The sequence below is a fragment of the Penicillium psychrosexuale genome, assembly GCF_028828465.1.
Source record: "Penicillium psychrosexuale strain IBT 29551 chromosome Unknown utg000002l, whole genome shotgun sequence".
Lineage (NCBI taxonomy): Eukaryota > Fungi > Ascomycota > Eurotiomycetes > Eurotiales > Aspergillaceae > Penicillium > Penicillium psychrosexuale.
In genome coordinates, this window is record NW_026643187.1 from 4,034,378 (window position 1) to 4,061,130 (window position 26,753).

General features: G+C 48.8%; 11 protein-coding genes across 11 annotated transcripts; 6 read left to right on the forward strand and 5 right to left on the reverse strand.

Moving 5' to 3' along the window:
• Nucleotides 1–183: 183 nt before the first annotated feature.
• On the forward strand, nt 184–1,618 carry N7518_002689 (uncharacterized protein; the record flags this gene model as incomplete). The annotated part of the gene is made up of 3 exons (XM_057183617.1): nt 184–259; nt 319–1,075; nt 1,129–1,618. 3 exons carry the CDS (start codon nt 184–186, stop codon nt 1,616–1,618), a joined length of 1,323 nt encoding a protein of 440 aa, XP_057045067.1.
• A 413-nt stretch (nt 1,619–2,031) lies between these two features.
• sur2 (sphingosine hydroxylase) lies at nt 2,032–3,354 on the reverse strand (the record flags this gene model as incomplete). The annotated part of the gene is made up of 2 exons (XM_057183618.1): nt 2,032–2,609; nt 2,664–3,354. The coding sequence occupies 2 exons, from the start codon at nt 3,352–3,354 to the stop codon at nt 2,032–2,034; spliced, it is 1,269 nt and encodes a 422-aa protein (XP_057045068.1).
• An 840-nt stretch (nt 3,355–4,194) lies between these two features.
• On the forward strand, nt 4,195–4,986 carry N7518_002691 (translationally-controlled tumor protein; the record flags this gene model as incomplete). Its single annotated transcript, XM_057183619.1, has 4 exons — nt 4,195–4,248; nt 4,320–4,602; nt 4,667–4,847; nt 4,902–4,986. The coding sequence occupies exons 1-4, from the start codon at nt 4,234–4,236 to the stop codon at nt 4,984–4,986; spliced, it is 564 nt and encodes a 187-aa protein (XP_057045069.1). The 5' UTR covers nt 4,195–4,233.
• Nucleotides 4,987–5,353: 367 nt separating this feature from the next.
• Nucleotides 5,354–9,050, reverse strand: N7518_002692 (putative C6 transcription factor; the record flags this gene model as incomplete). Its single annotated transcript, XM_057183620.1, has 9 exons — nt 5,354–6,353; nt 6,401–6,427; nt 6,487–6,576; nt 6,624–6,694; nt 6,746–7,065; nt 7,114–8,131; nt 8,188–8,227; nt 8,287–8,816; nt 8,880–9,050. 9 exons carry the CDS (start codon nt 9,048–9,050, stop codon nt 5,354–5,356), a joined length of 3,267 nt encoding a protein of 1,088 aa, XP_057045070.1.
• A 1,508-nt stretch (nt 9,051–10,558) lies between these two features.
• Nucleotides 10,559–13,191, forward strand: N7518_002693 (ankyrin repeat domain-containing protein; the record flags this gene model as incomplete). Its single annotated transcript, XM_057183621.1, has 2 exons — nt 10,559–11,361; nt 11,421–13,191. 2 exons carry the CDS (start codon nt 10,559–10,561, stop codon nt 13,189–13,191), a joined length of 2,574 nt encoding a protein of 857 aa, XP_057045071.1.
• Nucleotides 13,192–13,614: 423 nt separating this feature from the next.
• Nucleotides 13,615–14,839, forward strand: N7518_002694 (uncharacterized protein; the record flags this gene model as incomplete). Its single annotated transcript, XM_057183622.1, has 2 exons — nt 13,615–13,861; nt 13,917–14,839. 2 exons carry the CDS (start codon nt 13,615–13,617, stop codon nt 14,837–14,839), a joined length of 1,170 nt encoding a protein of 389 aa, XP_057045072.1.
• A 270-nt stretch (nt 14,840–15,109) lies between these two features.
• N7518_002695 (putative ATP-dependent RNA helicase DBP6) lies at nt 15,110–17,560 on the reverse strand (the record flags this gene model as incomplete). Its single annotated transcript, XM_057183623.1, has 1 exon — nt 15,110–17,560. One exon carries the CDS (start codon nt 17,558–17,560, stop codon nt 15,110–15,112), a length of 2,451 nt encoding a protein of 816 aa, XP_057045073.1.
• A 295-nt stretch (nt 17,561–17,855) lies between these two features.
• Nucleotides 17,856–19,518, forward strand: N7518_002696 (phosphatidylinositol N-acetylglucosaminyltransferase subunit A/GPI3; the record flags this gene model as incomplete). Its single annotated transcript, XM_057183624.1, has 5 exons — nt 17,856–17,872; nt 17,931–17,962; nt 18,013–18,047; nt 18,098–18,486; nt 18,534–19,518. The coding sequence occupies 5 exons, from the start codon at nt 17,856–17,858 to the stop codon at nt 19,516–19,518; spliced, it is 1,458 nt and encodes a 485-aa protein (XP_057045074.1).
• Nucleotides 19,519–19,919: 401 nt separating this feature from the next.
• Nucleotides 19,920–20,810, reverse strand: N7518_002697 (ADP-ribosylation factor family protein; the record flags this gene model as incomplete). The annotated part of the gene is made up of 2 exons (XM_057183625.1): nt 20,689–20,810; nt 19,920–20,632 (listed from the first exon to the last, which is right to left on the reverse strand). The coding sequence occupies exons 1-2, from the start codon at nt 20,735–20,737 to the stop codon at nt 19,920–19,922; spliced, it is 762 nt and encodes a 253-aa protein (XP_057045075.1). The 5' UTR covers nt 20,738–20,810.
• A 647-nt stretch (nt 20,811–21,457) lies between these two features.
• On the forward strand, nt 21,458–23,187 carry N7518_002698 (uncharacterized protein; the record flags this gene model as incomplete). Its single annotated transcript, XM_057183626.1, has 2 exons — nt 21,458–21,482; nt 21,611–23,187. 2 exons carry the CDS (start codon nt 21,458–21,460, stop codon nt 23,185–23,187), a joined length of 1,602 nt encoding a protein of 533 aa, XP_057045076.1.
• A 242-nt stretch (nt 23,188–23,429) lies between these two features.
• N7518_002699 (GMC family oxidoreductase) lies at nt 23,430–25,364 on the reverse strand (the record flags this gene model as incomplete). Its single annotated transcript, XM_057183627.1, has 4 exons — nt 23,430–24,146; nt 24,253–24,453; nt 24,531–25,019; nt 25,116–25,364. 4 exons carry the CDS (start codon nt 25,362–25,364, stop codon nt 23,430–23,432), a joined length of 1,656 nt encoding a protein of 551 aa, XP_057045077.1.
• Nucleotides 25,365–26,753: the final 1,389 nt, after the last annotated feature.

Below are 26,753 nucleotides of genomic sequence, written 5' to 3' on the forward strand. Positions count from 1 at the left end.
ACCTGCGATAGGAGTGAACGAAGACAGTCTAGTGACTATATCCCATTCCAAACAAATATAACTTGGAAACTGACCTCCTCATATTGTTTATTATTTAGGACATATATCGTCTGAAGTCTAACACAGGGCTACCACGACCCAACCCTTCTTCAACACCGTGATAACCAAAAGCAATGGGAAAAGATGGAGGGTGGTTCGAAAACAGACGAGACACAAGCGGTAGACGTAGAGCCCCTTTCTCAGGACAAAGAGATACCCGGTTTGTCACTGACCTGAGAAGGGACGAAATTAAAAAGCTAACAGAGATCCTGCACATAGACAACACAAGAGCGAGACACACTGGTGAGATCGTCAAGCGTATGATCCGCGAGTTGCCGAAGGACATGCGCCGTGATCGCTGGTCAAGAACGAACAAGCATCTGTGCGATGCCCACCAGGGTCTGAATGCAGATCTTATGGCCGATGTGTTCAATCTTGTTCAGAGGGAGGTCGGTCACCACCTCCGCAAGTTTGACGCGTACCCGGACTTGCTGAAGCCCCTCGATGTATTGATCCTGCAGAAGCTGCAGGCTATACGGGGCATGTGGGAGAAACCTGACCCGAAAAACAAGGCTGTCTCACAAGCATGGCACTATGAGATCAGCTGCTGTCAGGGGTGTATGGTGGCTCGGATTGCGAGTGACAAGCATGCGCTACGCAATCTTCGAATCGCTTTGCTCTCTCGCACGCAGACCCGTTTGAACCATGCCCCACGAAAACTTATGAAGTTCGTCGACACCTGCATTGACCTATTCCCTGATGATGTTGATGAGCTATATGGCACATCTAGCCAGTTTGCATTCATCTTGAAGGATACCCGCAAGGCCTGCAGCAAGGCCTGGGCCAAAGACCCAGCACATGCGGATTCGAGACCCCCACAGCGAAGGCACACCGACCATGACAAGATCGACAAGGGTGACAGAAATGAAAATATCGGAAAGGATGCACATAGCCATCAACCGGCTAGTGAGTATGATCCGCGGAAGAAGTATCCCCAGCCACCACCACTAATCACATTATCACACCCTACGGAAAGGTATGTCACCGAATCATTCCAGCCATCTTAATGTACTGACACTGACACTGAAGGGCGCAGAATATATCGCCCGACGTCGTGCCATTCCAGAAGGCCGTAAGATCATCGTACCACACGAAGCTAGATCGACGCTCAGACCCGAACCCGGAACGCATCACTAGATTTTTGGATTTCGCCGATGACAATTACCAAGGTTACCAAGGCTTAGGAATAAGCACGGAAAGGCAAAGTGGGAGCACTGTTTATGGACCTCCTGGAAATCCCCCGTCACCGAGCACCGCAAGCACATTCTTGGGAACAATGGAGGAAATCGACAAACTTCTTGAGATGTACAAGGGTATGGGAGCAAACCCCTACTCGCGAAGCACGCAATACTGTCCACTGCATGGGGGTAGCGGTGCCTCATCACAGTGTCGTTCCCCATCGATCTATTCCACTGGCAGTGAATGGAGTGACGAAGACGAAGACTGGAGGATGCCAGAAAGTGGCCCAGCAGCGAGGACCACTTGGAATCTGTTGTGTGAACAGTCGACTATGATTTGATCTCTTCTTTCTTTGTATCGCATCTCGCATAGGTGCTTTGTTCCTCGTGCTCTTGTGTCCTGTCATTTCCTTTTGATGCCATTCTGGTTTTTCTTTTTGATTGTATGCCAAATCTGGTCCAAGTCGGGTGTTCTGAGAATATAATATTTGCAAATGTATCCGAGTTAACGAATACTCAAAGGAAAAAGTAAATGGCAAATAATAAACATTATTGACAGTAGGTCATAGAGCAAACCATGTACAAAGCATTGACTGGCGCATTCTGAAGTATTAATACATTGGGCCATTGATCCCATATACAAAAAATAACGGAAAGCCCCACAGTCTGGCGGAGTCCGCCAGCAGCTCCAGGGACGGGGTTAGGGGGTGCGTAGAAAAATCAACACGTTCTCGGGCTTCATTTCATCATGGCTTCAGTTGTGGAGAACACTTCCAGGAACCCCGTGACTCGGGCCCTTGAGACTATCAACAGTCTTTCGGCGCAGCCGAGTGCGGGCCGCAGGTCCCTCAGTTGATACCACAACCCGCTCATGTTCACGTTCTCCAGTCAAAGTCACAGCTGGGGTGTTATTAAGCGCCTGAGCAGCATCCAGATCCACCTGCTTCTGGGCGTTCTCCCGAGCTCGCTCGTAGCGCAGCTTGACCTCACCAGTCCACTGAGTGCCAAGAAGGCGGTCCCAGAAGATGAAGAACGGCTGGGAGAAGTTGGTCTTGATACCCCAGCTTTGGTGATGAATGTCGTGATAGGCGGCGTTGTTGGAGGTAAAATGCTGCAGTGGATCCCACGGGAAGGCGTAGCCACAGTGATCGTCGACAGTCTTGATAGTCGACATTGTAAAGAACCACATGGCCTGGCGGGTGGTCATGCCAGAGACCAAGAATCCAATACCAGTGCCAGCTGTGTCCAGGAGGAATCCCTCAAATGGGTGGTTGTAGAGGGCGCCGAAAGCATAAGGAACGTAAAGACGGTGATGGCGGGAGTGGAAAGTCACTAACAGCTGGTTAGTATGGGATCATCATTCAACTTTTGAAACGTCAGACATACCATAGAGCCACCGGTTCAGATGCATAGCGCGGTGGAGGAAATACTGCCAGGTATCCACAATGGAAATCGCTAGCATGAACTGGAGGGTCGGTATAAAGTACCAATATATGAAACTGGCAACTGCAAGTTCCCAGCTCGTGAACGCGGGCGCCACAGCCTCGGCTCCGTTGTCGAGGATTATGGACTGGGTCACACCGGGGTATGATCCACCAGCCAGAGCTCCGGCCAACATAGTATAACCGCTTTGGGACACGGATTTTCCAAGACTGATAGCGTCAACTCCAACAAGAGCTAACAATGACGGGAAAGCCTTTTGTGCGATCCGCAATCGCTGCGCCCACACGGCGACATCATATTCCTCTCTGCCAACAGTTTCCTCGGCATCAAAGTATAGGAACGCAAGACCGGCCACGGTCTGAATCACCTGTTGCAAGACAACATCCCGCACAACTTCCCAGCGAGTCACTTTGTTTCGTTTCAGAACTTCTGCGGGGGTGTGGAGGCGGTATTCGACGAAGTAATCATTAACATCGAGGTAATGATAGATCATAGACAGGACCCAGTATGCGATGACGGGCAATACAAGCGAAAGGATGTTGTCAGGAAGAAAAGCAAGCAGATGTCCTTGTGGTGTCAAAGTGTAGGTTGGTAGGGGAGGAAGGTCGAACGCGACGGATGCGTTCATAGCCATGACGAAAGAATGGCGATGTGTTGAGTTGTAGCACAAATATCCAAGAATGCCGATCAAAAGGATCTCGGAATCAATATCTTGGATATTGAAATGGCCCAAGGTCAGAAATCAAACGAAGAGAGTGAACGTCTGCAACTGCCCACCACGTCGAAGTCCGGATGCTGACGGGTAGGCGCGACGCAAGAATGATTTCCGATCAGTCAGAGACCTCTCGGAGCTGGCGTTTACATACAAAAGAAAGTATGTAAAAAGACGAAGAGAATCAGATAATGATAATGAAGGAAAGAATAGGAACGGCCGAAGAAGATAAAAGATAAACGTTCAGATCAGGAGACGCCCGGATTCGGGTGGCGCGAGCCGGAGCCAAGACAAACCAGGATGATACACATATTATTGGTATTTGTATAGAATGGCTGATAGAAAGAGGCAAAATACAGTATGGTATGGTATGGCATAGACTTATGCTGACTCAGCTTTATACTTCGACCTGGACAGCCCTGAAAGAAAGTAAATTGGTTGCTACAGTGAAAAAGAATCTCAATTGATTTAAATTAATTGTTTCAGACGGCTTTTCTCGTTGAATTGGCCATATCCCTAAATTTGCCGGTATTTATATAAGCCATTGTTGCCCCAAGAATGACATTGTGCCTGGGAAGTACCTTGAAGTACCCAATACTGCGCTAACACGGAGCCAGTGGCGGTGGCCCAGACTCTCCGATACCGATTTGGTACAAACCGAACAAACACAAAGTCCCCCGCTCTATTTTTTTTTTTTTAAAGAAAAACCTCGTCCCCCCACCTTGAAATTGTTTTTCTTCCTTCCCGTACTACCCTTACTTTCTTACCTCTTCCGTCTTCTTAACATATAATTCCGCCAAAATGATTATCTACACTGTATGTTTGTCAATATCAGATCCTTGGATCTCTTCGTTCGCAGGTGAATCTCATCTGACAATATCCACTAGGACATCGTTTCCGGTGACGAGATCGTCGCCGATACCTTTGACCTTGTCCCCAACAAGGAATTCGATATCCTTTGGGAGTGTGACTGCCGCAAGTACCTGAAGCGTGCCAACGAAGACTTCCAGCTCGAGGGTGCCAACCCCTCCGCTGAGGACGCTGATGAGGAAGGTGGCGAGGGTGAGGCCACTATGGTCCACGATATCGAGGACCAGTTCCGTCTGGTCTGGCTCAAGGTCGAGGACGGCGCGAAGCCCTCCAAGGAAAGCTACAAGACCCACATCAAGTGTATGCTCACCATTTGGTCTTGACTTGGTCCACGCAAATCACTGACTTTCGTTCTTTAATTCAGCTTACCTCAAGAAGCTCCACAAGAATGCCGCGCCCAAGTTCGCTGAGGCTGGCACTCCTGAAGCCGCTGAAGCCGCTGAGAAGGCCTGGAAGACCAAGGCCGCCGGCGCTATGAAGAAGATCCTTGCCAACTGGGACAACTACGATGTTCTCATGGGCCAGTCTATGGACGGCGATGCCATGTATGTCCCCATATTATGACCTTTTTCTTGAAATCTTAAGCTGACCGTTCCCAGGCACGTCCTGATTGACTTCCGCGAGGATGGTGTTACCCCATACGCTACTGTCTGGGCTGACGGTCTCAAGGCCGTCAAGGTCTAAGCCACTCTTGTCATTCCAAAGAAGGCGATAGTTAAAACATACGCACCCTACACGAACAAATACGTCTTGTTGGAAGAATTGCGAGTTACAGTTCAGACGCAGCGGCTACTTATTCCCCTTTTCTGGGCCTGTCCGTTCTAATAACCCCCTCGCATTTTTGTATCCCCGAGTTAGTGATCCATTGGGTCCTCAAGAGTTACGCTTCATGAAATCATCTGTCATGTCTTATTTTTTTGCTTGTACTATGTAGTTGGCTAGACCCCCGTAAAAACCTTCTCTTATGAAAAAATGCAAAGCAACACCAATAATTACAGGGATATATATATTTGCAGATATTTTGATTATTCATCACTCATAATAATGGATACTAAGGATATCCCGGCCAACCACCCTCATTTTTCCCATTCCAGGGCGGAAAACCCTCTTCTGGAGGGCAGCCTGGAAGTGGAAGACCATTGGCATCTAAATCAGGCATGTTGATGGGGCTAGTACCATGAAATGTTGAGGTAGTTAAATCAAGACCCGAAACGGGATCCAGCTCCATCAGGTCATCTGCGACAGGAAGATGTTGTCCGAACACAGCATCCCACTGGTCCCAATCGAAGTTGAGGTTTGGGTCAACCATCGATGGAGGCGTAGGAATTCTAGGTATTTCATTAGGACACGCAGGATCCACGAAGGACATGCCACCACCAGCAGTAATGTCAGCATCTGAATGCTGAATGTGTGGGGCGGGAGGGGTGGATGCAGAACATTGTGTCGGTGGAGGCGCACCAAACAAGGAGTCCGTATTGGGCGAGGAGGCGCCAATGCGGGGAGGTATGGGATTATCGGCGGGGGGAGGGTTGAATTGGGAATGTGAAACTGGGGATAAGGCTTTAACCTGTGGTTGGTATTGGTATCGTAGAAGGGTTTTAGTAGCATCCGGGTTAACAGGATCCGAGGTGTGAGAGCGGGTGAGGTTGTAGAATGTTTTGACGAAATCGCTAGGTTTGGATTTGTGTGTTGAGGGATGGCCGGCCGATGCTGAACCCGGAGACTCGGCCTGAGAGTGATCTGGGCTAGGAGAGTGACAATCCCCGCGAGTGTCAACTGGCGAAGCGACCCCAGCCTGGATCTGGTCTTGTTCGGTCCAGAGCATTCGCGGATTGAGGCCTGCCTTTTGCCAAGCCTTCTGACGAAGGCGGCGGATCATATCCCAGGCTTCACGGCCACCGTCCTTTAGTGGCCGTTGTGTTGAAACACCGTCTTCACCACCTACGACGCCTCCATCCGGGCCAGAAAGTGCGAGTATGCTGTCGATGAACGCGCGGGACTTAGGTGCTTCAGGGCTGTAAGGTCGCTCATATAGGTCAATAAGCATGATCCTGTATCTTATTAGCGTCATCACCAACACCTAATAATGGAGTCATACATAGTAGCATGCATTGGTTGATGATTACTAAAAATGAATATCAGTTGCCCATGATTCCTGGCCACCATACTAGCGGAAAAACTTACCCAGGCCAGCTCCAATGAAAGGGCTGGAAATCAGGATCCGTTGCGAGTTGGATGAATTTTTCCATGAAACCATGGCAATGACGAAGTGCACTATCAATATTAGCACATAGACTCATTTCCCGATGGTGTGTGCAAACCTTTGGCGTGCCGCTGGCCAAATCCGGCTGCGAGCGTTCTTCAGGAAAGGCTGATAGGCTACGCAGAATGCCTAGAGGAAGGTTAGTTGAATATGAAACTAACAAAGAGTGAGAAAGTGCACCTTGTCAATATATAAAGAAAGAATGATCTTCGCCCATTTATGGAAGCAAATAAGAACCGGTGAGTGATATTGTTCTGAGCATCCGGTGGGACCTTCGCCTGGAAGCTCTGTGTCGGAAGAGCGGCCATCGGGGGATTTGGATATAGAGAACGCTCGACCTGGCGTTGACAGGTTATCAACATCTTTCCCCTCTGGAATCCTGTTGATGATGGAATTCAGTCTCAGCTGCAAGTCAAGGAGTATTGACCGGAGCTCCTCCATGTCCTGCCTGGTGAGGGGCTTTATTCCAAGCTGGATTTTCAATATTCGGCGGATAGCGCCTGGTAAAGATTAGTGGGTGGGTTTTTAGGGGTTTGAAACGTACACACGAGCCATGGTATATTTCCCTCTGGCGGTCAGATAGTAGACGTTGACCATTGATGGTCCGCCGCAAATAGTGGGATCATCTGGATTATCAGGCAGCCGCTCTCGCGAAGCAACCTGTTTCATATAGGACTCTGCAGCGGGGCTACCTAGCATCGTATCTTTCATCTCACTAGTCTCGCACACATCCCAATAATTCTCGTCATTGACAAGTGGAGGCAGACCACTTGACATCGCAACGACACAGTCCATGTGGATGATGTGCCACCATAAACGGCGCCGGTACTCAGCTTCGCATGGCTCTATGCCAAACTTAGCGGGATCCCGATGCAAGCCCATGGTTTGCGCAACCCTCATCGCAAGACTAACAAAGAGACTAGTCGTCAAAGGCTCCTCCTCCTTCGTGACAATTGTCTGTACAAGAAGATAAGCAGCGAGGCCTTGAAGTGAAGGGCTGCGCGGGAATTTGATCTTCGTAAGCCATTTAGTAACTTCTTCAGTATAGATTGTCGAAAGGGCCGACCGCGAGGACACATTAAATTCAGCTTCGATTGCTCGGATCGAAATAGTCACTGAGCCGCCATACCATATCGCGTATAACAGTGGAATGAATGACGGATTTGGGCACGACTCTCCCGAATAGCTGCTGTAGTCGTACCAGTCCCAGAAGGAATTGTAGAGCTTGAGGATAGTTGGGGGGTGAATGATAGGACTGATAGCGTGTACACCGGAAATAAATCCTTTGTAAAGAATATGGCTTTGCCGTCTCGTTGGCATGTGATCAAGCATTTCTGGCTCCACCACCTTTTCATTGATCGAGGGGGAGTCACCCGAAGGGAAGATTATAGATTGTTGGAAGGAACGAGACCTAGGCGCCATCGAAGGTGTCGAGCTGCCTATTGATTCTCTCCATGGCTGTTGACCATCGGCATGCGAATCTGTTATGTCTTCATTCTTTTTTTCAGGAGTAGACTGATCATGTGAGCTATTTTGGTCTCTCAGTAATTGATTGAGCTCATTGATCTAGATGCGAGTTAGTCAAACTGTCTGTCAGTTGGAGAGTCGAGTGAGCAGCATACTTCGCCAGAGATATAAGCCCAATACGTGGTGCCAACATATCTAGTTATTTAGGGTTAGAAAAAAGATTTGTATTCTCAAATGAAGCAATTTTGACCAACCTTGACCTTCCACCGTCCTCTAGGCTCAAATGGCCTAAGTTCAAACTGCCAACCGGGTCTACCAGATCGGTGGCCTGACCGGATGGGATTGGAAATTCATCGCTGCTCGATTCTGCAGCAATGCGACGTGGACTGGTAGATCTTGGCGATGTTTTATTTCCGTCCAGACTATTGCTCGGCCGTGAGTCATCCAACTGTGTGGGTTCCACGGCCGTTGCCTGTATCTCCACGTCCTCGAGTCTTTGACCGCTCCTTCCGAGGCGCTCAATCATTGACATGAGCTTATCGAGCCGTGATTCAATGGCGCTCGGGTCGGGCTTTTCGCCTGTCGACTCTGCCCGTTTCAAGTGTCCGTAAAGTGATTGGAGCTCGTCGACATCTTCCTCTAATGTGCGGGGCATCTCTCTCCTTCGTTTAATGCCGTGCATGTTTTGGGGAGAGCCATCGCGCCCATCGTCATCTTTTTGGGATGACACATCATATATACACTCGGTGTTGTTCTTCACACAGTTTCCACATATCGGGTGTATCTAGAAGAGATATGTTAGCTTAGAACAAGGGCTTCAGTATTGATGGCAATCAGATCAATCTACCTTGTCGCATTTGACCTTCCGACGCCGACACGTGTGACAGCTGTAGCTCGCGCGATTTCGGGTGATCTGGCGGCCTCCAGCCAAAGGTCCCCTCAATGATGACGGAGCAGACGAGTTGCCAGGGATGGAAGGACCCGACACGGGCTGAGCATTGGGTGGGCTCTGGTTCATAGTCCCTGGCAAGACATGAAAATAGATCAAATTGTTAGCATGAAAACGATAGCGCGAAAAAAAGAAAAAACGGCGCTTCGCCGACTGCGGGGGTTCCCTGACGTTATCGGAGACCGAAGCCCAATGATATCACTCCATGCCGAGGTCAGCATTGATGCCTGAATTGGCCTGAATTTGCGGTCAAGAATATGATTTGTTGCCTTGCTGTCACTAGTACTAGGGCTTTTTTTTTGGCCAAATATGCCACCAAATTTGTCTAGTTTTTGATGTATATTCTTCCATCTGTGCGCAGGAGAAGCCTTTAGACTACTAACACGTTTATGGCAAGATATCGGGGTAAGATATTTTCGATGCCTTTCCTGCGCTGTTCAATGCTGTGTGTGGGTTTGTCAAGAAAGCTCAGACCAGAAGAAGAGACAAATATTCAATAAAATCGAAATATTCAATAAAATCGTATTACACGTCCAGTTTTACCTAGGAAATACTTTGACAGGAACTAAAACTGTATGTCTAAGCCACTGTCAGAAGTCAGACAGGGATTCTCGTGTGCAATCTGTGATGATCTATAGATTGAAAGGAATCTTACAAGACATGAATGATTCAAAAGCAGACGTTCTATAGAGATCTGCATAGCGCCAATTGATTTCGGGCTGTCTGCAATGTTCTCTCGTAGTTCTACCTGAAACCCGACGGTATACTGCAGTATTGGGCTCCCTGTTTCTCACCACACACGCTAATGCAAGAGCGCCTCAGATGATGTCTCGTAGCCAACCAATCCAAAAACCTGAACGCTAGACAGCTGTACATTCCCCCCTCCCCCCACTCCCAAAAGAAAAAAGCACCAAGTGGCCTAGAACTTGGGGTTCGCTGTAAAAGAATAACAAGCCTAACATTTAAATCCTGACGATTTCCCACGTATTTTCCTAGACAATATTACATCAAAAGCTAAATAATATTCACAATGAGTTTTGGAGTGAGCATCGGGGACTTTATTTCGGTTCTTACTTTGGCTAATAAGCTCCGAAGAGACTTTGTTGGCGCTCCGAGCCAGTTCAACAGTATCTCCAGAGAGTGCGTCGATATTGTACACCTAGGTTGTTGGCCAATAACTGATAATTTCGGTCTTACAGGGTCAGGGGGCTGGCAATTATTCTCCAGGATGTCGATGTTCAACTACTGGGCCATGATACCAATGATCACCAACAAGAGCAACTACGGGAAATCAGTCACAGCTGTGTGATCCTGCTGAACGAGCTTCAACATGCTCTGGAGAAATATAAACTCGTTGAATACTGTGGCACATCAATTCACAAAAAAGCTAGAGGTATTTGGAAGAGGATTGTCTGGGAGCCGGAGGACATAAGCGAGCTCCGAGGTCGCCTAATGTCTAATGTGATATTGCTCCAGTTATTTTTGAGTGCTATATCAAGGTATCATATATACTTCTCCCCTTCTGCCCCACCTGCCGCACCTAAGTATGACCAACATCTGAAATCCATAGTCAAACGATGGCTGCGGCAAAGCAAACACTGGAACAGCTCAACTACCGACAAGAAGGCAATGAAAAGTCTTGCATTCTCGACTGGCTGTCTGCCGTCGATTACACGTTACAGCAGAGTGATCTTCTCGGTCGACGACAAGCGGGAACTGGGAAATGGCTTCTCGATTCGAAAGAATATAAACATTGGCTTCGAACACGCCGAGGCACCTTGTTTTGTCCAGGAATGCCGGGTGCGGGAAAGACCATCTGTTCTGCTATCCTTGTCGATGATTTGACTACGCGCTTTGAGGATACTCCAGATGTCGGAATAGCTTACATTTATTGCAACTTCAATCGACAAGATGAACAGACAGCTCAAGAGTTGCTTTCAAGTCTGTTGAAGCAATTAAGTCAGAAGAAGACATCTGTTCCGGATACAGTCAAGGACCTATACAAGCGCTACAAAACCGCATCGACGCGTCCGCGATTCGATGAAATATCGAAAGCTCTGCATTCAGTCGTTTCCACGTATTCCGATGTGTTTATTGTCATCGATGCCCTCGATGAGTGCGAATCCACTTGCCGTACCAGGGTTTTGGACGAACTCAACAAAATTCGTGCCGGGCCTGGAGCACATGTCTTCGCCACGTCAAGACCTACGGAAATTAATGATTTGTTTGAAGGGGGTTCCTTTTTGGAGATCCAGGCTCATGAAGACGACGTTAGACGGTACCTTGATGGGAACATGTTCCGACTCCCAGGGTTTGTGAGCCGAAATACTGCATTGCAAGAGGAGATCATGACTGTCATCTCATGCCATGTACAGGGAATGTGAGTGTTCTTTATGAAATTGATTCTCTACTCAAGACAGATCGCTCATTTACCTTCAGGTTCCTTCTTGCACAGCTTTATTTCGAGTCATTGATCGGTAGAAGGTCAGCCAAATCTACCCGAACCGCTCTGAAAGAGCTGTCGAAGGGGTTCAATGAATATGCATACGACAAGGCCTATGACAACGCTATGAGCCGAATTCAGAGGCAGTTAGGAGAGCAGACTGACTTGGCGATGCAAACCCTGTCCTGGCTTGTATGTGCAAGAAGACCACTTACTTCACTGGAGCTCCAGCATGCGCTTGCAATAGAGGAAGGGGAATCTATGGTCGACGAGGAGAACATGCCGGAAGTCGAAGACATCCTTGCTGTGTGCGCTGGTCTTGTTACTGTTGAAAATGAAAGCGGGATAATTCGACTGGTTCATTATACGACGCAAGAATACCTTGAACGGAAGAAAGATTTACTATTTCCCAGCGCCGAAAATGATATCAGCACGTTGTGCGTTACTTACATCTCATTCGACACATTTGGATCTGGAGTTTGTGAAAGCGATGCGGCGTTTGAGAAGCGTTTGCAATCACATCCATTCTACTTTTATGCGGTACGCCATTGGGGCGACCATGTAAGAGCAACCAAAGATCTGCATCCTGACGTGATAAAGTTTCTGAAAAATCAGTCAAAAGTTGAAGCTTCAGAACAAGCACTCCATGTCAGGAGGCACTCAATCCCAAAAGATTGGAGCCAGAATTTTCCAAGGGAAAAGACGGGACTGCATCTCGCTGCAGACCGTGGAATTGAGGAAGCAGTATCCTACTTTCTTCAACACCGGCACTCCGTGGACGTACGTCATAACGGTGGCTGGACAGCATTGCAATATGCCATTTCAAGAGACCACCTGAATGTCGTCAAGTTACTTCTTTCCTGTGGAGCTGATGCAAACGGAACAGGTCAGGATAATTTCACCAGCCCACTTTCACTTGCTGCCCAGTATGGGCAAGAGGACATTGTCAGACTTCTTCTTGAGCGCGGAGTTGACATTGATGGCCAGACTGGATGGTACCAAACCGCACTCATCGCAGCGTGTGACAAGGGCTATCTAAATATCGTTGAAACTCTCCTTAACAACAATGCAAATATCAATGCCGAGAGTGAGATACATGGTACACCCCTCGCTGCTGCGTCAGAGGCGGGTCACTGGAAAATTGTGACCTTCTTACTTGAGAAGGGGGCTACACCCAGTTCTCAAGGGAACGAAGGTGAAACCGCTTTGGCATCAGCAGCATTACAGGGCCAGGAAGATATCGTACAAATCTTGCTCGATCATCACGCGGATGTCAACCAACGAGAAGGAACTGCCCTCATAGCGGCTTGTCGCAGCGGGCATGAGCAAGTGGTACGAATACTCCTGGCTAATGGTGCCGACCCGAATGCGGGAAACGGAGGACACAGCAGCGCACTGGTAGCAGCTTCGATGAACGGAAATCAGCAAATAGTGCACATGCTCCTCGAGAACGGTGCCAACATCAACGCGGAAAGTTATCTCGGTCCAGCACTAGTTGCTGCTGCAAAAACGGGGAATGGCCACATAGTCAAGGTGTTACTCGAAAACGGTGCTGAGATTCACGGCCGTGGCAAAGTCCAGGGATGCGCATTACATGCAGCTGCTTCCCGCGGAGATAGCCAGATAGTGCAAATGCTCCTCGACAGAGGTGCTGACAGCACCATTCGTGCTGGTGTTTACAAAACGCCCCTGCGAGCAGCCTTGATCGGAGGTCATCAGGAGGTTGCCGCGCTTCTCAAAAGACAGGGGCAGCAGCTGAGGGTCTGAAATGCGTTTGCGTGGAATACATTATGTGTTGGTATCAGATATAGCAGAATTCATGGTACATTGTGTCATTTTTCTCTTGTTTCTTGTTCGGTAATTTCCATAGTTGTGATTCTCCTCTTCTGATGGCAAAGCAAAGTGTGTAGAGAGTTAAGGGCTGACTGGACTTTACATTCTGCGATCTCCTGAGAGGAGATTGTCTCTGATATAGCAACCCCCATTTTACCCACTATAAATGGAGCACTAGTATGATCTGACCGCTAACTCTATGGTATAAGTCGAGGTAATGAAAAGATCACGATCCCGTCTCTGGGTTATGAAACAAGGGTAAGTCAAGCATTCACTATGACATCATTCTATAAGCAAAACCTCCAATATAAGTTAGTCACTCATTGTTTATTTCACGTCCTTCTTTCAAGTGTCAACATGGCACCTCGGCGCCACATAGCCAGTACTACGGGTGTCAATCCACCGCTAATATGTCTTCTATGTGGAATGGAACTCCCATACACGGGTAGTTCTGGGATTGCGGATACACACGAACCTAATCAAATACTCAAACAACAATGGAAAAAGAGTTGGGGAGTATACCATGTGATGGTACCATCTCGCGAGGTAGAGGAGTCAGACTTCGGCAATTTCCTACGGATATGGTCATGCTTGTGTCGAGTCAGTAAGTTCTCAAGGGACTTCCAATCAAATCTTCCCAGATTCTCTAACTAGGACAGTAATTAAGGAGTCCGATACCAAGTACCGTCTGACGGGCATTAATATACTCAAACATTCTGCAGAAAGCCCTTACTATACCCCAAATGATCCAGAAATGGCAAGAATCGGTGGAAGGAAAGGTGCAGACCCGGATAAAGTCGGTGGGAAAAGAATTAACCGATACGACAATGGAGATTTTACTGAATTCTATGGTGCAAGCATCGGAAGGCAGCCCAGTCAATACAAAGGGAAAGTGGTTGGATATATCATCCATGCCAGTTGCTGGGTGCTCTTCAACCGAGTCGAAGGGCTGAAACTGAAGGAGGCTAAACTCGCGAAACTCGTCCAAGTCTGTCGGAAACATTGGCGCAAGAACACAATGTGGAGATTATATGACAACAACGTGCATTTTGTACAACCGCGCCAGGACCTATTGCAGTATGAGTACGGCTGCGATATCTATCAAAATCCACTAGTGCCCAAAGTTCAACAAGCCTTGGATTGCGCAGATGTCGAAAGCCTACGGCAATCAAAAGGTCGAATATCTTCCCGGTCCAGCAACATTCCATTGGAAGTTGCCATTCTGATCGCCGAGTGGGTCTGTCCTGTTAAGCATACCTTGAAGGATATAAAAAACACGGGGAATATGCTTTTGGTGTTTGGGTGGAATTTGCCTGATTGGTTTTGGCAAAGACGATTGGACGAAGGATTGTTCATTGAACTGGATAAACTCAAGAAGGTGACGTCTCCAGTCGGTTGGCAATTGCGGCTGAATTTGATGTGTCTTGTTGTGGGTCGAACTGAGTTCAGGTCCAGTAGTGGTCTAGCAAGTCGTGAACGAGTGTTGAAGAGTATTCTTGCTCTTGAAAAAACCTACTTAACTCTAGAATCAGCCAAGGAGAAAGCGCTGATCGAGAAGGGGAAGAAGAATGATAGTCAATGATTGCCTTGCTTGCTAATTTATTCCTAGTCGTCAATTAAAGATGTCCAAGTGAGCAATTTGCCCTTCTCACCATCGTTCGAGGTAGATAGAAGTAGAAAAAAAGCAAAGGCACATCCTATAGCACCTTAATTTACATGTAAGACGAGGGAGGTGGATAAACCATGAGACTGCAAAACTTGTGAACAGGATATGATACAAGAATATGACCGCTATGACCAGCACGTAATCACTCATAAAATACAATAAATCGAAAGCACACATCACACCAGACTAGCCGCGCTTGACCTCTTGCTCGAGCTTGTCCAAAGCCTTGGCGTATTTGGGCTTGAGTGAGTCCAGTGCGTCGGCCTTGATCTGGACACGATCGATGTTCGAGGTACGCGTGATCCGGCCGTCCACACTGGCTGCGATCTCGTTGGCAAACCAGCGGCCCTCGCGGTGAGCAACCAGGGTCCACGCAGATCCTGGCCGGCCAGCGCGGGCAGTACGTCCAACTCGGTGGACGTATGTAGTGATGCTAGTCGGGATATCGTAATTGATAACATGAGTCAAAGATTCCAGGTCAAGACCACGAGAGGCACGATCAGTAGCCACAATCACTGAGATGCGGCCTTGTCGGTAAGCCGTCAATGTCTTGCGAGATGCAGAGGATTTATTAGACTTAATGATAGTTCCCACACGCTTGGCCAATGCGGGATGCAGAAGCGAAATGAGACGTGCAAGTCGAGAGGCAGACTCAGATGACTTGGTGAAAATCAGAACAGTCTTACGTGCGGGCGAGGGAACGAGTTCCATAGCATCGGATTCCGAGTCAGATGAGTCAGATGAGTCCGAAGAATCAGAAGAATCAGACTCCGAGTCCGAGTCTGACCCAGAAGATGAAGTATCGTCATCAGATGGTCCATCAGAGCTAGAATCATCATCGGAGCTGGTATCATCATCAGAACTGGTATCATCATCTGAACTAGAGCTGTCAGAGTCGGATGAATCAGACACGCTTGGAGCTCGGCCCCCACCAATCTCGATGTGAGAAAGAAGAAGACGTAACAGATAAAGAGGTTTAAGAGATCCATCGCCAACTTGAACAATGTATTCAGACAAAGTTGGGGGTAGGGCGAAGTGAGAATCTGAATGAGTAGCAGACGGGTCATGTTCGTCTGCAGCATCCTCGGACCCGATTATAATCATCTTGGGGTTAGCGAGACGCAACGAGTTGAGTTTGGAAATGTCTCGGGTCATTGTTGCACTTAGAATCACCTTTCGAGGAGGCTTGGCGTCAATTGAAAGCCCAAGTTCAGACAAAAGCTTCCCACCAGGCCCAAAGGTCTCGGGGGCCTCTCGACTATTCAGCGAGTTCATGACAACATCAACCCACTCTTGGAAGCTCTCATTCAGGAGACGATCGGCTTCATCAATCACCAGCCATTCGAGATGCTTGAGGGTGAATCCTTTGGTGTAGCGAATGTGGTCAACCAGACGACCCGGAGTACAGATAAGAATGTCGACATTCGGCTCGGACTGCTGGATGTAACCCGGAAGAGACGCATCAGAGTCAATCGCCTCACTGACACAATCTTCCAGGCTCAAGTTCATCCAGTCGTTTCCTTTCAATCCGTCACGCTGTTGCTGTTGGATAGCTGGGTTGTAAACCTGGTCCACGCGCATCAAGAGTTTCTGTTCCTCTTTGATAGCTACGTTACCGACTGCGCTTCCGATATGAAGTCTGGATCCAGAAGCACATAGTTCGCAGGATTCTCGAGCTTGCTTCACCAACTCTCGTGTAGGGACTACAATCAATCCTCGAAGTCTGGAGGCAGGTCTCGGTGACAGAGCGGTAACAAGGGGGAGAACATAGGAGAGTGTTTTTCCAGATCCAGTCGCCGCAGAGATGCAAAGATCTCCCGGGTGGTTTTGCTCTCCTTGCAGAAGAAGGGGAATGACGGTAGACTGCACAGCAAAGGCTTGTTTGTAGTCCTGTTGTTCGAGAATTTTGAGAAGGTCTGGCTTTATTCCGAGCTCGGAAAATTTCTTTGTTTCTTGAGCTGATTTGCGCAACGGATTAGCCAGCCAAGCGGGTAGAGATGAATATGTTGGAATCTGCTCGGGCTCGGGCGGGTTTTCAGGTTGAGGTAGTTGTTCAAGACCCTGTGCGTAAACAGCTTCGACAGCAGGTGTCTCATCTACAACGGCTTCGGGTTCAACCTTTTTGGCTTTAGCGCTGGAAACACTTTTGGTGCGCTCGAACTTTGACATAATCCCCGAATGCTTGTTCTTCGATTTAGGTTGTTCGGCTTCCGGTGCTTCAACTCCTTCATCGCCATTTCCTGTAACCACAGACGCAGCTGCATCCATCAATGTGTCGTCCGTTCCAGAGCTTTTCCGCTTGCTCTTTTTCGATTTCTCTGCCGTTTCGCTGGCGCCGTTGCGCGAGTTTGCAACAGTCGCTTTTGTGCGGTCTGAGAGAGCAGTATCTTTCCGGGGCGTTTCCGGGGAGTTCGATCCTTGAAGCGCATCCTTGAGATGTTTGCGCTTCTTGATACTGCCATCATCTGTGACCTCTGCGATCGGCAAGCCTTCGCGTTTCTTGTGTTTCTTCGTTGGCGTGGGAGTGGTTGCAGGCTGAGAGCCATGGGCATCTCTCTTGCGCTTGTGAGACTGAGTAGATTTAGGAGTCGCATCAACCTTATTAGAGGACTCGAGTCCCGAATTTTTGCCGGCCATTCTCTTGTAATTCTGCCAATGTCGGGGTTGCGCTGGATACCTCGTGGGGATCAAATTCCTTTTCTGAATCTTTTATGCCGGCAGAAGACATAATAATATCACCGCCCCAACTACCGCCCTTCTTATCGGGACAGCTTCCAGATGTCTCCAGATGTCTCCAGGTCTCCTGTATTTATTGGCTTGGATGGACTGGTGTTTTGAGCAGCAGATCTCTTAGCCATGGAAAGGAATTTGAAAAGAAGAGCAAATTCGATATCTCGGAGTTCTTGTTCTCACCCTGAGAACCACAGCCACGATGCCGTATAATATCGCGTCAGTATTTGTTCTATCTACTGGTCGCAATTACTTGCTAACATTGATATGTTGATAGAATGGTCAGTGACTTCTTTTTTCCCCAGTCAGGTAAGCCTCATTCTTTTACCTGTAGTTTATACAATTGTTGACTTTCCTAGGTGGAATTGAGAGTCACATATACCAATTGTCATCCGTAAGCACTCTACCTTGCCGCTCCACCTGCGCTCTCTAATTGCTTCTCAGAAACTCATTGATCGAGGACACAAAGTCATCGTTATTACCCATGCATACAAAGGACGCACCGGAGTCCGCTACCTCACCAATGGACTGAAGATTTACCACGTCCCATTCTTCGTCATCTATCGTGAAACGACATTCCCTACCGTCTTCTCCTTCTTCCCCATATTCCGCAATATCGTCATCCGAGAGGAGATTGACATAGTTCACGGCCATGCCAGTTTGAGTAGCTTTTGTGGAGAAGCTATTCTCCATGCGCGTACTATGGGACTGCGGACTGTCTTCACAGACCATTCTCTCTTCGGATTTGCTGACGCAGCATCCATCCTCACCAACAAATTGCTCAAGTTTACTTTGAGTGATGTTGATCATGCGATTTGTGTTAGCCATACTTGGTAAGCCTCTCGCCAACGCACTGGATGATTCAACTGACAAGTTTCAGCAAGGAAAACACAGTCCTTCGGGCTTCGTTGGATCCATTAATGGTGTCGGTCATTCCAAACGCGGTTGTGGCGGAGAATTTCTGTCCTCTATCTCATACTACTCGTGCACCTGATCAGGGTCTGAGCTCCCCCGCCGACGCTCCAATGTCCCCGAGACAAATCGGGCCCGATGATCCGATTACAATCGTGGTCATCTCCCGACTTTTTTACAATAAGGGCACTGATCTTCTCATCGCGTCTATTCCGCGGATTCTTGCCTCCAATCCCAACACTCGCTTCATTATCGCAGGATCAGGACCTAAAGCGATCGACCTAGAGCAGATGCTGGAACGCAATGTGCTTCAGGATAAAGTCGAACTTTTAGGTTCAGTCCGACACGAGGAGGTCCGAGACGTGATGGTACGAGGTGATATTTATCTCCATCCTAGTCTGACAGAAGCATTCGGGACAGTCATTGTTGAAGCTGCTAGTTGTGGTCTTTACGTGGTCTGTACCCGTGTTGGAGGCATTCCAGAAGTTTTACCCCAGCATATGACAACCTTCGCCAAACCGGAGGAGGATGATATTGTGCTTGCAACTAGCAAGGCAATTGCTGCTTTGCGTTCGAACAAAGTGCGAACGGACCGATTTCATGATCAAGTGAAGATGATGTATTCATGGCGGGACGTAGCCGCCCGGACTGAGCGCGTGTACGAAGGCATTACTGGCGATATTAGCCCAGAAGAATTTTATGGTTACTATCCAGGCCAGGGCTGGGAGGCGAGTGGAGATCGCGTTCGCAGCTTTGCGTTAATTGACCGGCTGAAACGCTACTACGGCTGTGGTGTTTGGGCAGGCAAGCTCTTCTGCCTGTGTGTCGTGATTGACTTCTTGATATATGTCTTCCTTGAGATGTGGTTTCCCCGAGCCAACATTGATATCGCACGAAGCTGGCCAAAGAAGCAACCGGCGAGCAAAACTGAGAGCACCAGAAGTGGTCGCTGAGAATTCGCCCCCACCCAATCCTTAGCGCAGAAAAGACCGACCTGTCAATATCTTTTTGGTCGACTCTCAGTTCTGCGCCTGTCCTGTTTGTCTCGGACAGCTCATAACCTCATTTAATCACCCCTCTTCATGTCCTCTCGTGTTGCACGACCCATTTTACACATTCTCATCCATAATACCACATACATAATGTCTACTTGGCAAAATAAAATGCCTGAAATCCTTCCTACGGTGGTTTCGCCTGCCTAGATGATATGGCTGGTGGCTGATAGTTAACCAAACTTGACATCGAATAGACTCCATTGGTATATTAGCAAGAAATGTAATAATCAAGAACCAACGCCATTATGCACCTGCGTTTGACATCATGTACGAGAATGATCGGCAGCCCCAACTTTGAATCAACGCATCACTGGAGGCCTGCCCTCTTTATTCCACTTGACACGGCTTTGTACCCACTCTACAGCCGCCTGGACACCAGATCCAAGTAGCGCGCTGACCGGCAGCACACGACTGTCACGGACGCCGCTTCCTGTTTCTCCCTCAAACACCTTCCGGACAAGCCCTTCCTTAATGCGAACCACCTCCACGCAGTCCTCACGGTCCTGCTTGTTTGCCAACACCAAGATAGGAACACCAGCCACATCGGCACTTTGTAAGACCGACTCGAGGACTTGTCGACACTCGTCTAATCGCCCGAATTCACTGCTGGCCGCGTTGATTCCGACATTTTGCTCTGAGAAGGCCTCGGCGCTTGCGTTCCCTCGTGTGCCATTGCGTGCAGGACCTGCCACGGAGCTTGCGCGCCGAGCAAGTCGCGCGATATCGGGATCTTGACCAACGTCGGAACTATCGACCACGAAGATGATCGCGTGGCAGCTAGTATAGTAGCTCTGCCACAGACCGCGCATCGAGATCTGACCTCCAACATCCCAAATCTTTAAATTCATGTCCGGTAACGCTATCGTTGCGACATTCTGCCCGACAGTCGGGACGGTTTTTCCGGGGTTGGGTACTGGGGCGCCATCGGAGCGGGGTTGGTACAGCGCCTTGATCTGGGAGAGGAGTGTTGTTTTGCCGGCGTTATCTAGTCCAAGCAGGATGACAGAATACTCTAAGTAGGTCAGGATAATCAGCGTAAAAGGTCATGCGATAGGAGAGAGCAGTTACCTTCTTTGCTCGTGGCGGCTAAGTACAGCGACTTGGCCAGGTGATACATGATCGCGTTCCCTATGGGGAGCTCAAGGCCAAGCGCAATTGCAATTATAGAAAAACGGGACCAGAAACAGAAATCATGACATCGCAGTCAGTTTTCTGACGTTGAAGCGCTCTGTTCCCCCGGAGGGGCCCGCGTTGCAGCCTCATCCATTTCGGGGAATTAGGGCTTAGGGCTGAATGTGATCTGGGGATGTTCCAGTCCGAACTACATCGGACATTTCAATGTACCTCACAGCGGTAAAACAGCGTGCATTCAACACTTTCAACGTTTCCAACGTTCAAATATGTTCAATTCCATAACTTCAAGAAATATGATGCTATAATGATGGACGCCACACTTCCCCGGCATACTCCTCGGGTCCAGGTTCCCAACTCAGTCTGTCTTCCAAGGTGGCAAATGGAAAACCGTCGACTTTCCCGAGTCTCCTCTTCTCCCCACTTGCAAACACTCCGCTTTCCAGGGTTTGTCAGCTTTTAATTGATCGGCGGACCTGACGATAGGAAGCCAATTTGTCAGGGACGTTCACCTTTCCCTCCTGAATTCCCTGGGATACAAATGTCACATTCCTCTATGGCCTTGCTGTCGATCCCTGGTGAGAAGGCAGTGTGACGAGGATCTCACCCTGCTTTGATTGGATGATCTACCCTTTTTTTTTACCCTATCGCATGTCTATACCAGTATGCCACACGCTCCATAACTTTTCAATATACATCGCTGTCAATGGAGATTGACACTATCATCGTCGGTATGTCTATCATAGTTGATGAATCATTTTGAGGCCATTCGAGACTTCTGCTCTGCTTGAGCCCCACATCCCACCCCGCGCTGTTAGAGTCCTTGCGAAATGGTAACTGATTGAACCGATTTTACCAGGCAATGGGCCGTCGGCCATGATCCTTTCATACATCCTCCATGGACATATCCCTTTCTACTCATCCGATCCTCCACATCCCGATCATTTATTGGACGCCAAGTTGAAAGCTGCGCCAGATATTTTGAATGCCGATGTGAATGCTCTTACAGCACATTTTGGCGCCTCGCGCCTATCGTACTCGACCCAGGCGCTTCCCGTGAACGTTTTACTAGACACACTTGTACGGCCAAGTGTTGATGTAGATGAGCCCGGCTGCATCTCAAATATTGATTGGCACTCACAGCCTGAGAAGGCTGTCTCACATCTTGTTTTTGGAAAGTCCTTGAAGCCTGGAGGCCAATGGACCGAAGATCCATGGGGCGCGAGTTGGGATATCCAGACATTGAGTTATGCGGCAATGCTGTCCTTGCCCGGGTACTCCTTTGCCGCCCATCACAAAAAGACCACAGGCAAAGATTTACCATCATATACAAGGCCCACGCGCCGCGAGATTGCGGATTATTTTGCCGCTTATCCGGAGGCTGCGCATATCGATGATGCTTTTCGGTGTGGCGAAGAATTGAAAGGCATTTCCCGCACCGCTACTGGATTTTATGTTCGTTCTCATAACCTCCACTGCAAGCGTCTGGTCCTGGCAAGTGGAATCTTTTCCGAAATCCTCTCACCAGAGCCGGTCTTACGTCCATTACTTGAGACCAAGTCCTCGCCTAATGTCCCGCTAGTCGTTGTTGGATCTGGCTTCTCCGCTGCGGATTCTATCATCTCCGCCTCCCCTGACCAAAAGATTTTGCACATATACAAATGGTCGCCCAATGACCGCCCATCCCCTCTCCGGGCCTGCCATCAGCAAGCATATCCAGAATATGCTGGTGTCTACCGTCTTATGAAACGAGCTGCCCTCACAGCCGAAGCTGCTGGTAAAGGCCAGCGGCCAAAGTACCGACGCGCGACTTCAACGCCATTCCTTGAAAGCCGGAATTGGGATGACCTCTATGAAGGTCTCCCTAATGTTGAAGTGACGGACGTGAAAGTTCACGGCGACCTGGCGACGGTCACATTCCGCCAGCAAGATGGAACTGTCTTCTCTCGGACCGTGGCCGGCCTCGTGTATGCTGCCGGCCGGCGAGGCACGCTAGATTACCTTGACCCCGAGCTCCGCTGTGAAGTGTTAGGGCAGGGCAATCAAGAGAATCCAGTAGTCACCGGCCAGACCCTCCGTGCGAAAGCAATCGAGGACCTCGAGGTCGCATCGGGAGTTTACATCATCGGCAGCCTGACTGGAGATTCTCTGGTCAGATTCTCATACGGCGGGTGCGTGTACACTGCTGGGCATTTGATAGACGGCGAGCGAGACAGCCGCAGTGTCTGTAGTAGTCTCACGTTATCAGCTAAACTACATGGATCTTCGCTTTCCGTGATGAACGGCATGGACGGGCACCATGTCTACCCGAATGACAACACATTGGACCTGGCTCGCGAAGATACCTTCAGCAAAATGTCAACAGTCACGAACCAGTCTGTTGTACGTGGTTGGTGGAAGACATTATCCCGCATGTGGAGTCATCTCACACGATGAGGATTTCGAAATATGTTGCATGTACACCACGATCCCCAAATGTAAAATTCTAGACACGCCAAGAAAGGCATATATATTGTTTATCTATCTTATTTTTAAAGGATTTTGTTCCCTGCTTGCTCTTCCGAACTACAATAAAACCTACAAAATCCCAAATCAAAGATGCAGTAGAACATCAAATGAAACTACTGAAGTGATATTGACATTCTTAGTTAGACAATAAAGGTAAACAGTACTAGCGATCACCTAAATTTCGGTCCATCCTCCTTGATCATATCAGCCGCTTTCTCCGCAATAGCATACACAGTAGAAATAATGTTCCCACTGATCTGCGACGGAAACACGCTCGCATCGACCACCCGCAGTCCTTCCACCGATTTCACCCGCAGTCTATTATCAACCACAGGACCCATTGCGCACGTCCCCAAAATATGATTGAAGGGCATAATCCGCTCACGGGCAAACTGCTGAGCCTCAGCAGGGACCTGCAAGTTCACAGCCGGCGGCGGATCAACACGTCCCCGCACACTGCCAGCCACATCCTTGGACGAGAACACCTTGTCCACGAAAGCCAAGCCAGCTGCCAAGACATCAACGTCGGCCTGGTGCGTGAGTATGCCTAGATCGATGTCAGGTGGCCCGTGGAGGGATCCCCTTGGTGATATATGCGTACTGCCGCGCGAAGCGGGATACATGGCGCTGATCAGCATGGTGTAGCATGCATTGCGACCTGCCGGTGCTCCCGGCAGCAAGAGGCCTTGGTTAGAGTGGCCGTTGGAGAGATTGAAATGGCCGGGAATGCCGTAGTATTGGATCGTTGCGAAGTCGGCATCTCGTAGGCTGGATACGATCTGCTTGCGATAGCTTTCTCGGAATTTGTCTCCCTTCTCTGGCGCTTCCACGGCGGCGACTGTGGCCTCGAGTGCCGTCTTTGGGACTTGGGGCGTAGGGAATGAACCCTGTTAGGCCCATGCAGCCTGCAAGGAGTCCGTTTTGGGTGTCTGTCAACAGCTTGGTTTGTTGCTGAAGAAGATTCTGGTCCAGAAACAAGGAATCCATGGTCACAATATCCGGCACGAGTTCGTATACGGCGGCTGTCATGGGGTGTTCTTGTAGGTTTTCCCCCACGGCGGGTAGGTCGACGATTGGATCGATGCCGGCGGATAGAAGAATGGCTCGGTTTCCAATTCCAGAGAGCTCGAGAATCCGGGGAGTTTGGATAGTGCTCGCTGATAGGATGATCTCTTGGCTTGCTTTGACCTTGTACTGCTCGCCACCGTGCCAAAATTCCACTGCGCTTGCCCTTTTTTCTCGCCAATGTCGTCGAAAAGAATCCGACTGACAGATGCTTCGGTCAGGACTTTTAAGTTTGGACGTTCGAGGGCAGGGATCAGATATGCAGAAGCAGAATAGCTGCGGCGCACTTGCCCGCCGGTGCGGTCAATGTTTGATAGGCTTTCAAAGGCACCTAGATTCTGGCCACCGTAAGGATCGTCAGGTCTTGGAATCCCTGAAGTGTGCTCGAGGCCTGTGAAAAGAGATTGCTCGAATGGAACCGGCGAGGGTGGCATAGAGAGTCGAAGAGGTCCCCCTTGCCCATGAGAAGCTGAAGACAGGTGTACTAAGTTTTTTGTACTATTGAGTAGGTGTTGGAGGTCTTCGTGCTTCAGGTAGTAGGGCTCTAAGTCGTTCCATGACCATCCGGCATTCTCTTCACCCCACGAATCGATATCAGAGGCCGACGGACGAACGTAGGCCATGAAGTTGACGGCACTTGAGCTTCCGAGCAACTTTCCACGGGGGAGATGATGAACTTCGTCCCTGTTCCCCGCCTAGTTTGGTTCAAGGGATATGTCAGCTCATGTACTTACTTCAAATTGATTAGGCTTCCCGGGAAAGGGAGGGTTATCGTAACAACGCCAACATACTTGCGGTATTGTTTTGAACTTCCAATCATACTCCGAGTTATGCAACATGGCCGATATGCCAGTCGGGGAGAGTACATTGCCGTCGTCCAGCTTGGCTTTTCCAGCCTCAATTACCCCGACAACGACATTCGGATTCTCGCTCAACCGATTGGCAAGGACAAGTCCAGAAGTACCACCATCAACAATGAGATAGTCGAATTCCGTGGCTAAGAACTCGCTACAAGTGGGAAAAGAGTAATCAGCCTTCATGATGAGCAGAATGTATGTTGCCGTTGAAAGTATATACACAATGAGATTCGCAGTGGAAATGGCAGGCTATTTATGCTGATACTAAGTAAGAATCGTGTCGTCATACCTACAAGACCAGAACTGTCAGATTATAAACCCCTTCTCCGTACGACGTACATGCCTCTTATACTCCGTGGACGCCTGAATGCGGGATTAGTATCCGAGCTGTCAGAAGTGGAGCTTAGGGTTTCAACCACGATGATGGTCCGGTAACATACACAGCCTTACAGGGTCTTACAGTTAGTGTATTTTTTGAAACTTGTACTCCGTACCTGTAGAGTCCTGCAGAGTCCCGACTAAGAAAGCTTAGCCAATCACCGTACAAGCACGTGGTTGTCATCAAAAATACGAAAACGAAAGTTAGTTAACTAATGATCGGGATTTGTAAAAGAGTGGGGATCTAACGGGGTTTGAGTTTGACTTGTTCTAAGACCATCAGATAAAAAAAGGACTCCACTTCCCTGCATGTCCGACTTTTCTTTCCGTAGACCTATTAGTATGGACATTTGTTTCACTGAGCAAATTTGGCATGCTGCTATATCCTTGGTTTTTTATATATTCTCAGGAAATAAGGAGATCGAAGCACAGAACACTTCTATGACTCCGGCTTCCTGGGAGTTACCGAGGTACAATGGACTAAATCTTGCGCAGCCCTTGATGATGGCAGCCCGGGGAGATTATCCCCGTGCCCTAATCCTTGACGTGGACCTCATGTCAATACTACTTACTGCACCTCCCTCGTGGGGGTATAAAACAGTCAAGTTTCGAGAGCCTATCACCCGCACCGTTGTGGCGATAGTTATGATGTGTATCGCAGTCTTTCTGTAAGTGGCGTTTGGAACAATGCTCGCTCGGTGCGACTCCTAATGCATGAAGTGCTTCTCGAAATGAAACCACTTGAAAATTCCTTATTGTGGGGCACCGGCCTCCATCAACAGCGAATTATTGCCGATGGTCTTATTGTCGAGGTGAAGTTCGGCGGGCTCCTATATAAGAATAAGCAGATTATCGATGGTGTCCATGTGCGCAGTGCGTCATGCCTCGTGTGACGTGGTCAAGCGCGAGGCTGTTGTGGTCGATGCGTCTTTGGCGCGGGTGGTCGGTAAGCATACAATTTATGCAGGTTTGTGAACAAATCCAACCCCTCTGGTCAAGTCAATTGTTCCGAGCATCGATGTTCAATCATATTTTGGCACCGTCCATTTGCTTGGCCCACCGGTCTGTAAAAGAGAACCCCTATTAGTCAAGCGGGATCATCTCGGCACCCTCAAACATACTCGTATCATCTCTCCTGGGGAGAATAGGATTTCTGAGCGCATAATTGGTCTGAGATAGTGCGTTCGTATACTT